Source organism: Lygodium microphyllum, chromosome 16, assembly GCF_053477565.2.
Source record: "Lygodium microphyllum isolate KBCC chromosome 16, Lygodium_microphyllum_v1.1.10, whole genome shotgun sequence".
Classification (NCBI taxonomy): domain Eukaryota; kingdom Viridiplantae; phylum Streptophyta; class Polypodiopsida; order Schizaeales; family Lygodiaceae; genus Lygodium; species Lygodium microphyllum.
In genome coordinates this window covers 108,079,904-108,092,342 of record NC_141150.1, presented here as the reverse complement: position 1 = coordinate 108,092,342, position 12,439 = coordinate 108,079,904, and the positions used below count along the sequence as shown (strand labels likewise).

General features: G+C 40.4%; 1 protein-coding gene across 3 annotated transcripts in view; it reads left to right on the top strand.

Annotated features, from left to right (window-relative positions):
• The first annotated feature begins 8,049 nt into the window (after window positions 1-8,049).
• The window catches only part of RBL15 (RHOMBOID-like protein 15), a 74,550-nt gene continuing 70,160 nt past the window's right edge, over window positions 8,050-12,439 (top strand). Inside the window, exon 1 of one of the 3 annotated variants that reach the window (XM_087696224.1) lies at window positions 8,050-8,345. In XM_087696224.1, the coding sequence (XP_087552350.1) occupies window positions 8,322-8,345 (24 nt within the window). In that variant the 5' untranslated portion in view covers window positions 8,050-8,321. The remainder of the gene's footprint in view (window positions 8,346-12,439) is intronic. The other 2 variants (XM_087696222.1, XM_087696223.1) reach the window with 2 other exon arrangements.

Below are 12,439 nucleotides of genomic sequence, written 5' to 3'. Positions count from 1 at the left end.
CACACCTCGATTACTAGCTCTAGTTGTATATCCTAAAGGTGATAGCCCATCTCACTTGCATCATGATATCCAAGAAAGATGCATTTGACCAGACTTTGGATCGAGCTTATTGTGTTTGTCTTTGGGAATATGGCAGAATATCTTACATGCAAAGACTTGAGAATAGGCATATGAAGGAGGTTTCCTATTCGTGCACTCTACAATATCATTTTGGGGTGGGATGTAAGGGGTGTTCAATTAATTCTTAGGTCCCATCTCATCACCAAATTGCTCAAAATCACATGAGACATATTCACCCCCATTGTATGGTCTAGGCATTTCAGCCTATGCATAGATTGGTTCTGAACCATAGCAAGAAAGCACTAAAAAGTAAGCCAAACTTTTGAATTTTGCTTCATGAGGTAGACCCATACTTTATGCGAATAATCATCAATGAATGTAATGAAATATTTTACACCACCCAAGGACTAATAGGGCATGGGACCTCACCTTCCCTTGTCACCTAAGCATAACCTGAAGGCTTGTGTTCTCTTCGTATTTGATGTGAGGTTATTAGTCTCACAAACTTGTTCAAACTTCTCTATGAAGTTGTAAGGGTCATCCCCTACTTTGTACTTCTGTATTTGCTTAGCAACTACGGGAAATTTCAATTTATCATTGAATCAAGTGTAACGCCTAGTCTCCAGAGTAGCAAGTTAGCTACACGAGTCTCCATCTAGAGGGCACTAATGTTCTGAGGGTGTTGTCAAGCAACTTCCTTTGCACACCAAATTGGTAACTCAGGCACTTGAGGATCCTACAAGCCATGTGTTTAGTAGCAACCACCTAATGTCACTTGTCTCTCTCTGCATGCTCTCTTTCTCACACTAGGGGGCTATGGTCAGTCAAGTCTATGAGTTTATCTAAGGTCTCCTTGCTCTATCTTTCTAGTGGTTAGCATTATTGTTCCACATCTAACGATGACAAATCACACTAGTCCCCTTCAAGTGATGTTCCTTCTCCATTGTGGGGGTTGGGTATCCTAATGTAGTGAGTTGATTGAAGATGAACTTGTGTGAGTGTGGCCCTTACTCGAGTGATACAATCTTTGTCTAAATTTACAAGTACTTGCGTGTCTTGGCATGATTCTTCGTTGTTCTGAGTTGTTAATGATTATGTGTGAGGTTGTTTTAGGTTGTTAATGATTCTATGTGAGGTTCCTTTTAAGTTTGTGGGTTCAGTCCTTATTTCATGTCTTAATTGACTAGTGCTTCTATGTGGTGGGTTCCTTTTATAAGCGTTGGTGTTTGGTCCTCTTACAAGTGTTTTCCTTAGTTAATAAGGGTCTTTCAATTTTAATTAGTGACTTACTTTGATAATCTTATTCATGATTTGGTGCTCAAATAGGCATTTTTAAAAATAGAAAGCAAGTGTAGATGCACACCCAATCCTAATTAGTAATAACTTTGGCTTCGCCACTCAAGTCATTAGTATATGGACTTACTCAAGGGTAGCACTCATTGAGTGTGCCTATTCAAGTGCTCAAGGGATCCTTGAGCTTGGTGGATGTTGGCTCAAGGGTTGAGCTCAAGTGCTCTAATTGAGGGTTAGATGATCAATCTCTTGATTCTTGGTAAGGTTAAAAAGTGCCTAGACTAAGTTACGAGTTCAAGGGTTGAAGGGCGCCTAGACTAAGTTACTAGTTCAAGGGTTGACCCAAGGGCCAAATATCAATCAAGCTAGTCAAAGGGGTCGTAGTCTTGCTGGACAGGGCTTGAGTGCTCATTTGAGACCATGTAAGAGGGCCTTTTGAGGGTTGATTAGCATGGGCTCAAACATATAGCTCCAAGTTCCCTCAAGCTCAACTGAATAGTCAAGTCAGAGTCAATGGTAAAGGCCTAAAGTTAACTAGATTGAGTTCAAGGTTTAGAGTGCATGATGGGACTCGAGATGTACTCCTCTCGAGTGTCTAATGTAATGGTCCATGGGTGGAATCAAGTCTTGCAAGCTTGAGAGCATGGTGTCAACAAAAGAGAGAGAGAGGGAGAGGGAGAGAGCCCAGAGGTAGTAATGACTAGCTTCCTCTCATGGCTACGGAAGTGCTTGCATCGACATTCGTTCGCTCTCGCTCTTGTTGCAAAACTCTATTGAGAATGGCTGCTCTATTTTCATCTCAACTCTTATACCGACGCACGCCCTTGAGCGCATGTGCCATGCAGTCGCGTCGACTGGCTCGGCACTCGAGTCCTTGATCGGTTAGGGGTGAGCTACACTCGATCGAGTCCGCGACGATACATGATACTAATGTGGCATTATGATCCTTGAGTGATAAGCTTGGCAGTGTCGCACGATTGTTGCACGACCCTTCCTTTTAATTATGTATTTTGATTGATGGCATTTTAAATGTCCTTTGACTTCTCTTTGACTTGAACTTAGGACATTCACACACACAATCATAGTGTCAACACTTTGCTCAAGCCTTGAGCAAGGTGTCTCCCTTCACAATCATAGTGTCTCCCTTGCTTCTTCTTAAATACTCTAATGGTCAAGTACTCCACTCTTGAGTGAACCCCCATAGATGGGATCCTCATTCCATCATTAACAATTAATACATTGAGGAGCACATGTAGCACTAGTCACACCGACTATTAGATCTATCAAATCAAACATTTTCTACTATTCTTGCGTCCTCTCACACAAGATATCTAGGGTCAAATCACTACACTCGTGCCAAACTATGTCACATTTCGACAATCCTACTTTTCGTCAATTTTTTAAATTAATTTGTGAAATCTGTTCCCCTCCTACTGACAGGAGTTCGCATCCGCAAGCACACATTATCCTTTTTAATTCTTTATCCTTCTAATGCTCCTTTCTTTTGTGCACTTTTCTTTTCTAAGGATGCCTCAAGGGGTCCTCTTCCCTCTATCCTTTCCTACTCGAGCTCGTGGCTTGAGTACTAAACTCAAGTGGTCGACTTAAGTGCAACTGTAAGAAAGTTTGTCCAAAGTGCAAACTTCTTTGTTTTCTTGTAGTGTTTTTAGCTCGATTGCACCTCTGATCCCTTATTGTGCCTCCGACCCCAAGTAGAATACCTCACACAATGCCTTGATACTCCAGGTGGTACCAAATTTTCCTTTCTCACTTATTTTTCAAAGAAATGGAATGCAACAAATCAATGCTTTACTTAGTTTTTTTTCATCAATCTAGCACTATCCACATTCCACCTCTTCCTCTCCTAACCATGCTTGTTTTGGAGACTAGCCTCGCAAGCTTCCTATCCCTAAGCAAGGTGGAGAAGTGAGTGCCTTGGTTGGTTGATTTCACTCATGCAACAATGAAATCAAAAATATCGAGCAACCTATGCACTCAATAAGGGGTAAATAGAGACACATGAGTGGAGCTCCTATTCCTTCAGGAGTTCAACCTACTTTGGTGGACTAGCTCTCCAAACCTACTGACTTTCTTCCCCTCTCCAAACCAGCAAGTTCACTAGCAAGCAAGCAAACCAAATGATCCCAAGGTTATAGTAGACACATATCATGCTCCCACTCGTTGTAACTGATATGATCAAAAGTTTGAGATGGCCTCACAATTCTTGTGTAGCCCCTTTCACTCTAAGAACTTAACCTATGCAATTCGCTTCTAACTCAAACCACCATGGAAGAAGATCATGATGATGATGATGAAGTTGAAGATAAAGAAGTTAATGAATGCTTCACCCTTATCCCTCACACTCTCAATCTCAATCCCCCTTTGCACCCTAGCCCCTCCCCTTGCCAACTCAATGGAAACAAGCAAGAGCACAAATGTAAGCAAAGAGCAAGAAGCAATTGACACACATGCAAGAATGATCTCTATTACTTTATTTTCAACTTATATACATGAACTTTCTTCCTTGGGCATCCTTCTACATTGAGCATCACTTTCTCTATTTTGGTCGAGCTGGCTTTTTTTCTTTTAAGCAATTGTCCTTATGGAATTTCTATTGCAATTCACATGGAAGGAAGCCCCACTCTATTAAAATGAATTTTACAACAAACTACATTGCTACTAATGAATCGTCACTTGTCAGGATAAGGTGGTATTCCTAAAGAATTCATTTATTGACTCCGTAGTGTTGGGCTTTCTCCTTGTTCTTTCTATTCCATGACTCTTTCTTTTGTTGGCTACCACGGGTTTACAACAAATAAGAGAAAAGAAGCTGAATGGAAATGCAAAGTGAGACAAAATAGGATGAAATTCATGTGGTACATAAGTGTTGGTGGAATCCCTTAGAATACTTGTTTTATGTGCATCAATTGAGAAAGCTAAGAAGTTTCGTGTATAATCTAAAGAGAAAGTCAAAACATATCCATTGTATTATAGTAGATGCTTGTAGTCCCTCCATGCATAACATGTTTGTATCCAATAAGTGTTGGTAGAATCCCTTAGAATACTTGTTTTATGTGTAAACTGAGAAAGGTAAGAAGTTCCATGTATAATTTAAAGAGAAAGTCAAAACATAGCCATTGTATTATAGTGGATGCTTGCAGTCCCTCCATGCATAACATGTTTGTATCCAATAGGTTTTGAAATTTATTTAAATTTGAACCATTCAAGAATCCTTCTTACGTAATGAGCACACAAATATGAAGATTCGAGCCAAGGCTAGGGTTACACTAAGATGATAGAAATTCTAGCAATTTGGAGGAGATCTACCATGGGTGTTTACAATAGTGGGCGGAAGCACATGAAAATACATTGTATATTTTTTTAAAGCAACCAATCAAAAAAGTTTACATGGGCTTTTGTTGACTTAAAATTTGCCACATGTAAAGTAGAGTATCTTCCACCATTTAAGCTTTTATTCTAGAAGTTGTGATGGGCCTAGAAGATTCAATGAAAATGCAGCCATTGGATGGCACCCCTTCCCTTTTTTCGTCCACCACTTAGTATGAACCTAGCTTAAGTTTTTCCTTGGATTTTTTCAAATTAAAACTAAAGCCATTATGTTGAAGGAAATACTAACCTCCAAAACTTAGAGGCAGCTTTACAATGAAGTGGATCAATCTTTTCTCTGATCTAAGCTAAAATTTTCCTTGCATTTTTTAGATTCATACTAATATTATTATCTTGGGATAAAGGCCAATGGCCAATAGCTGGGCGGACATCCCTTGTATACGTATACACTATATACTTATATAAATAAAAGTGAAGATAACAAAGAATAAGGGTACAATTCATTTTGTACCTATATAACTCTTTTGTGTTCTTCTCTCTCTCATTAACCCTCTTGCACCCCATAGCTTGTACCTTGCATTCCACCATTGCTTCCTTTTCAATTGGTATCAAAGCAACATTCGATGCTCATGGGAGCTTGTGCTTGGATCAAGAAGCATGAGGATTTTACATGTAACAAAAAGTTTGATTAGTATAGGGGGCTTGATGATTATGTCTATAGAGTAATATTTGGTAATCATTTGTGGAAAATTTGCAAGGGAGCTCTTATTGTGGCCAAAGGGTTGAAATTTGGTACTTTGCGTCCTTCAAAAAAGTTTACATGGGCTTTTGTTGACTTAAAATTTGCCACATGTAAAGTAGAGTATCTTCCACCATTTAAGCTTTTATTCTAGAAGTTGTGATGGGCCTAGAAGATTCAATGAAAATGCAGCCATTGGATGGCACCCCTTCCCTTTTTTCGTCCACCACTTAGTATGAACCTAGCTTAAGTTTTTCCTTGGATTTTTTCAAATTAAAACTAAAGCCATTATGTTGAAGGAAATACTAACCTCCAAAACTTAGAGGCAGCTTTACAATGAAGTGGATCAATCTTTTCTCTGATCTAAGCTAAAATTTTCCTTGCATTTTTTAGATTCATACTAATATTATTATGTTGGGATAAAGGCCAATGGCCAATAGCTGGGCGGACATCCCTTGTATACGTATACACTATATACTTATATAAATAAAAGTGAAGATAACAAAGAATAAGGGTACAATTCATTTTGTACCTATATAACTCTTTTGTGTTCTTCTCTCTCTCATTAACCCTCTTGCACCCCATAGCTTGTACCTTGCATTCCACCATTGCTTCCTTTTCAATTGGTATTAAAGCAACATTCGATGCTCATGGGAGCTTGTGCTTGGATCAAGAAGCATGAGGATTTTACATGTAACAAAAAGTTTGATTAGTATAGGGGGCTTGATGATTATGTCTATAGAGTAATATTTGGTAATCATTTGTGGAAAATTTGCAAGGGAGCTCTTATTGTGGCCAAAGGGTTGAAATTTGGTACTTTGCGTCCTTTGCATGTTTCCAGTGTCAAAGATCATGTTGTGACAGTCACTAAATAGCCTTATATTTCTTTATGGCATTGCCATTTGAGACATATCTTAGTTACCATAACAAAGGCTTTATGCTATTTGTATTATCTTTTATCTTAATTTTTTAAAATCTCGATTTTTGTGAGTATTGTCTCTTTGGAAAGCAAACTAAAATGTCGCCGCATAAGTGAGGTAGTAGCAATAGAAGATCCTTGACTTGGTTTGCAATGATTTATGTGGGTAAATGCCTACAGTTTCATTGGGTGAAGCATTGTACTCTGTCACTTTTATAGATGATTTCACAAGGAAGGTTTGGGCTTATCCTCATCGCAAAAGAAGAGTGATATGTTGGATGTATTTCAAAAGTTCTTGGCTTTTGTAGAGAATTAGTTAGGCGCAGTGTTTGAGGACTAATAATGTGGAGAGTATACATCGTATGCATTTATGAAATTTTGTGCAAGCCATGGTATCAAGAGAGAGTTAACAGCTCTTAATAACCTTACTCAAAATGGTGTGGCTAAGAAGATGAACATGACTGTTTAGGAAAGGATCCATAGTATGCTCTCCAATGCTAATCTCACTAATGAATTTTGGGCTGAAGTTATAAAGTTAGCAATGCATTTGATTAATAAATCTCCTAGAAAGCCATTGGATGGTAAGATACCAGAGGAGTTATGTTTTGGCAAGAGACTTACTTATGATTATTTGTGTGTTCTTAACTATGAGGCATTCATGCTTATACTTAGGGACAAGTAGAGTAAGCTTGATCCTAACTAAGAAATGCATTTTTGTTGGCCATGGAGAATCATGCAAAATGGACTATCACTTATGGAATCCAAAAGCTAGAAGGATAGTGCATAGCCATGGTGCCATCTTTAATGATGATAATATGCATAAGCGGTCTATCAAAACGATTGAGATCATGGAGTGGTATTTTAGAAGGATGGGTAGCTAAGACATGAGCAAATTGTATGACTTATTCCACATGAGGGCCTGGACAATTGGTCATTCTAGGTGGGTATTTACTTTTACAAATACTTTTTGAAAGAGTCAATGCTTGACACATTTGCTCAATGGTCTTGTAATGAACTTGTGTCCTGACTAGTATGAAACCAACCTAACCTCCAAAATGCTAGAATAGTTGTACTATGAAACTAGTCTAACCTTCAAAACTTAGGCCCAATTCACACTCACCTGGACAAGGGAGGAGTATAGGGAGATTGTGCCAATGTGGCAAGCTCTCCTACTTCAAAAGATTGTCTGTAGATGCAGAATCTCAGCCGACGTTACCATGCTACCGAGATTGCAACCAACAATTCACGTTTAAACGAGGACTTAAACCAATGAGCACACACTTATCATATTTTGTTCCTTCCAACATGCCAACAAGCGGATGACACTTGTAAAGGGACATTTTTTAATCAAGATCTTCGACGAGTGTGTATGAAAGTGAGACGGTCACTCTCTTGGAATAGATTCTGTATGGAGTAGTCTAAATCTGGCCTTAGAGTTGGCTCTGCATGAAGGAAAGACTCAGGCCCGGTTCAGACTGTGCGGACGACCACATAAGTGCAATGTGGACGGCCACATAAGTGTTGAAAAGGGATTTGTCAAGATGATTTCCGCGTGAAGATATACATGTTTGACCTTAATGTACTGGACAAGGCCCATTACCTTTTCGGAATAAAAAGGAGCCATGAGATTTAAACCCCTGCCAAGGTCATGCAGGCTCTACCTTGCTACATAAACCAACAATCCAAGCAAGAACTCGTGATGTTTATGGGCAGCCATTAAATATATTCACACACAGTGCAAAAAAAGCGTGCATCCGTCTGCCATTGTCTGAACCGGGCCTCAGCAAACCTTTATCGAACCTCGGTAAATCCGGGTGTTGTGTAGCATTACTCTAGGCGAGTGTGAATCGTTCCATCTGGACGTCTGCGTAAAGCAAGCGTGCTCGTTCTTTCTTCATTTCCATTTCGTCTGGTAAACAAACAAAAGAACGGGCATACTCGTAAGCGCACACTAGCTCAGCCATGAGGCCTAACATCATCTCAGAGGTATAGCGGTTCTTGCTCTGCTTAACCAATAAATCCGCGCAATATTTTCAACCAGTCTTCACTGTTTGATTGCATTTGCGTCGTTTCTAGGCGCATTTGATCGGCACAATCATTCATTCTCTGTACCAGTAGAATTGGTTATGGAAGAATTGGATGCCACAACCAGTGTATTAGGGTTTCACTGATTGCTTTGACTCCATTACTACTCATTTGATTAGCACGTTCATTCAGTGGATCTCTTGTTTATTTGTAATTTAAGTAGTTCTACAGGCAAAAGAAGTGCATAATGTAGAACGGACTCTCATCGCAAGCCCGGGCGGGTGGGGGGTATCGAAACCAGTGTCTGATCATCTGTTCGGCTGTACCACGGAGGCGATACACGCAGCAAAACACAACACATGCCTTCTTTTCTTTTTCAAAGAATGGGGAAAATTTCTATTAATAAGACTGCTTGGAACAAAATATCCCAAGGCAAAATGCAAAATGCAAAGCAGCCCTGCAAAACACAACATATACCTTGAGCATCAATTCTGAGTTGCCTCTTCTATCAACAATCAATCGTGTTATCCACTGGCAGTTGTTTATATGACACATTGATATGGTGGCATGGGGTTTACAAGTTGCTTAGGATGAATTACGTGGCTGTTGTGGGTACTTATGCTTATCAACAATGGAAAATAAACAGGAACATGGAGAGAAAAGAGAAGAGAGAGACAGCAGGAAGAGAAGAGAATGAAATGATGATGTGCACTAAATTTGAAATACAATGATGGAGTGATCAGTCCCTGCATGTAGCCAAAAGCCCCAGTGAAGGCATTCGATCAGGTTGATGACAATGGCAGCACCTGGAGATGGAGGGGTTTAATGTCAGAGTGTGCATAACTTGTTGAAAATTGAGATGAATGATGTGCACCAAACTGGTTGCTGTAAATAGCATCAAATCACCAAATCTGGCCAACCTGAATCTAGGGACAACAAGGATGTAGTCGGCCAGCAGAATAGTGACTGATCAGGCTGCCAGTGGACAAAAAATGCTGAGGCAAGCATGAAAACAAGCTGATCTGACCTGATTGCAAATATTTAGGTTACTTGACCATTGCAATAGCTGGAAAACTGTCCACTGCACAGTGTGGACATACTTGACACTCGTTGAAAAAGAAATGCGAACAAACTGAATGGGCAAAACCAGTTAGAGCTCCAATGTCTTTATCTGCTCACAACTAGGAGATGATAGATTGACAAAATGGCAGGTGAACATCCCCTCTTAGATCTTGGGAGTGTTTAATGACCTCATGTAATGAAGCATAGAAGGTTGGGATAAAGGCTTTCTGAAGAGATCCATTGCATGGTCTTCCATGGGAGAGTAGGACATTGCTAACTCCAAATTAATGATCCACTCCTGTACAAAATGATATTGAACCTCTATGTGCTTCATGCGAGCATGAAACACAGGGTTTTTCACTAGGGCTAAGGCACTTTGGTTATCCATGCGCACTTGTGTGGGTCTTGTCTCCGCCAATAATTGATGGAGCGAAATTGCCTCTTGAGCGGTAGAACAAAGTGCTCATAAGTACTCAACCTCTGTAGAAGATAAGGCCATGGTAGGGTGCTTCTTACTATTCCATAAGATAGCCCTCAAGCCAAGGGAGAAAGCAAAACCTTTAGTGGAGTGTCAAGACTCCATATTGCTTGTCCACTCTGAGTCACTCCAGCGAGAGTGGTCGTCAATGACGAAGAACCACTTATAGTAGAAGCACCGTCAATTGGATTATCGAATGTCACACCCTCATCAAATAATTACATCCTTGCTTATCTCAATCTTTTGCTTCGTTATGTCATAGAGGCGTAGCCCTTCATGGTTATACTATAACTAATGAAGATAAACTTCTTTGATTTTGGATCGAGCTTGTCCCATTTCTTCTTATTCACATGGACATAGACGTTGCATCCAAAGATGCAAAAATGAGACATGAAAGGCAAGGTAGGACTAGTATGTACATATGGATCCTTATTGTACACTACATTTGTACGGTATGCATGGATCATTAAAAACATGATCATTATTTGGGGCCCCAAACAGGCCATACCTTTCCGATTTCTTCATTGTGTGGCTATTTGTTTACCTTGCGTGGGAAAATTGAGAGCCCAATGTCAAAAGCCCCAAAAGTGAGTTTCAAGATATCAAGAGCTACAATTGTCAGCGTGTATAGAGCACGTAAGTCTCGTTTCTCTCTCTCTCTCTCTCTCTTTGTGGACTTACACATTTACGTGTTGGGGCCTCTCTCTCTCTCTCGCGTTGAGTCTTGTGCACATGTGCATACACATACTTACCGATGTTTTTTCTCTCTTATCTTACTCAAAGAGCCATCATGCCGAAACCAATCAATCTCTATTGGAAGGAGTACACTAATGTGCTCCATATTGTCAACACTCCTAGGCAAGTTGGTTCAGGTAGTCGCAGGTGGTCATGCAAATTCTACAATTTCACATTGACTAGTTTAATTATGCAGGTAGTGAAGCATTTGACAGGCATCAATTGCATAAATAATTGTAGCACGCGCATGAAGGTGTCAAATACTATCCGAGAGAAATTTATTATTGAGAACTTCCCAACAATGGGGGCGGTAGCGAAAGCAAAGGATTCCAAAAAACACGACGCCTTGCACGATGCTCTTCTTGGGAAGTTTGATGATTCTCCTACACAAGTAGAGGAGGGTTTTGTATCTCAGCTTGTTGCCTTAGAGTCTGTATCTCAGCTTGTTGCCTTAGAGCAGCCATCTATTAGTAGGAAGAGGACTCATGTCATGGAGGAGGAGGAGGAGGAGGAGGATCATCATCATCCTAGGTCGACCACCTTGCCTTCACGTATGCATTCTCAGTCTTGGATAAGAGAGCATCAGAAGGCGGTTGAGATGGAGATTGCTCGCACTTGCATTGAGTCATAGTACCTTGAAACGACATTTAGCAGCCCCGAAACGGAATAGCTATTTTGGACCGAAATGGAGATGCCAAAACGGCGTTTTGGCATCCTGTAGGCGCACAGGCAGCTAGTTATTTAGAGCCAAAACGGGCTGTCTTTTGTATTTTTGCCTTTCTTCTACGTGTTCGTCTCTTGCACTCTAGCTCTCTACCTACTGTAGCTCCAGTCTCCCTCATCTCTCTTCTCCTAGATTGCTCCTCCTCCTTCTTCTCCTTCCTTTCTTCATTCATTCATCTTCTTCTTCTTTTCTCCTTCGAAGTTCTTCTCCTTTAAAGTTCCTTCTTTTCTTCCTTATTCTAAGTTCTTATTACTTAACCGCTTTTCAAATTCCCATTACCTAATCATGACACCGGATCCCTTTTGGAGGCACGTTACTCCAATCAAGGGATATAAGGGCTTCGGTGGATCGAAGAAGTAGCGGTGTAACTATTGTGGATTGGAGAAATGGGGGAGCATAACATGCATGAAAGACTACTTGGCGTATGTCCCTAACAAAGAGATCGGGCCTTGCATAAATGTGCCGGTGGAAGTAATGGTAAGTCTCCATCTTTGGTGCCGAAAGCATGTGGGTATTAAGCTAGAAGAGGATAAATTCTCTCATCCAACCTACATAGGGCTAATGAAGCATAAGCGGGGCAAGGAGAGGCTAGTACGCCTAGTAGCGCTAGTCAAATTGGAATTTGGATGTGCGAGTGGCCTATAAAAAAGAAGTGTATCCATATTTGTATCTGTTCCAAGTGCAAAAAGGACCGTGTTGCTATCTTCTAGTGGTGGTGGGCAAAGAGGCTTCTTGTATGGTACAAGTGTCCATGTAGGACTTTAGAGGCATGCAATTGTGGAGGTAACTAGGAAATTCACATGCTTATTTATTCGGTGTGCTATTCCTTTCAATGTAGCCACTACTCATCAATGGAAGAAGACAATCAGGGTAGTGAGATGTAGAGGGTGTGAGTGGTAAGGCCCATCTATGGATGCATTACACACACTTGAGCTTTGAAAGAAGTATCTATAGAGGCTGAATTGGAGCCCTTGAAAGACACATGGCCGAAATATGAATGCACAATATTATGTGATGGATGTTGATTGGATATGCCCTGAAGGAATGTATACAATG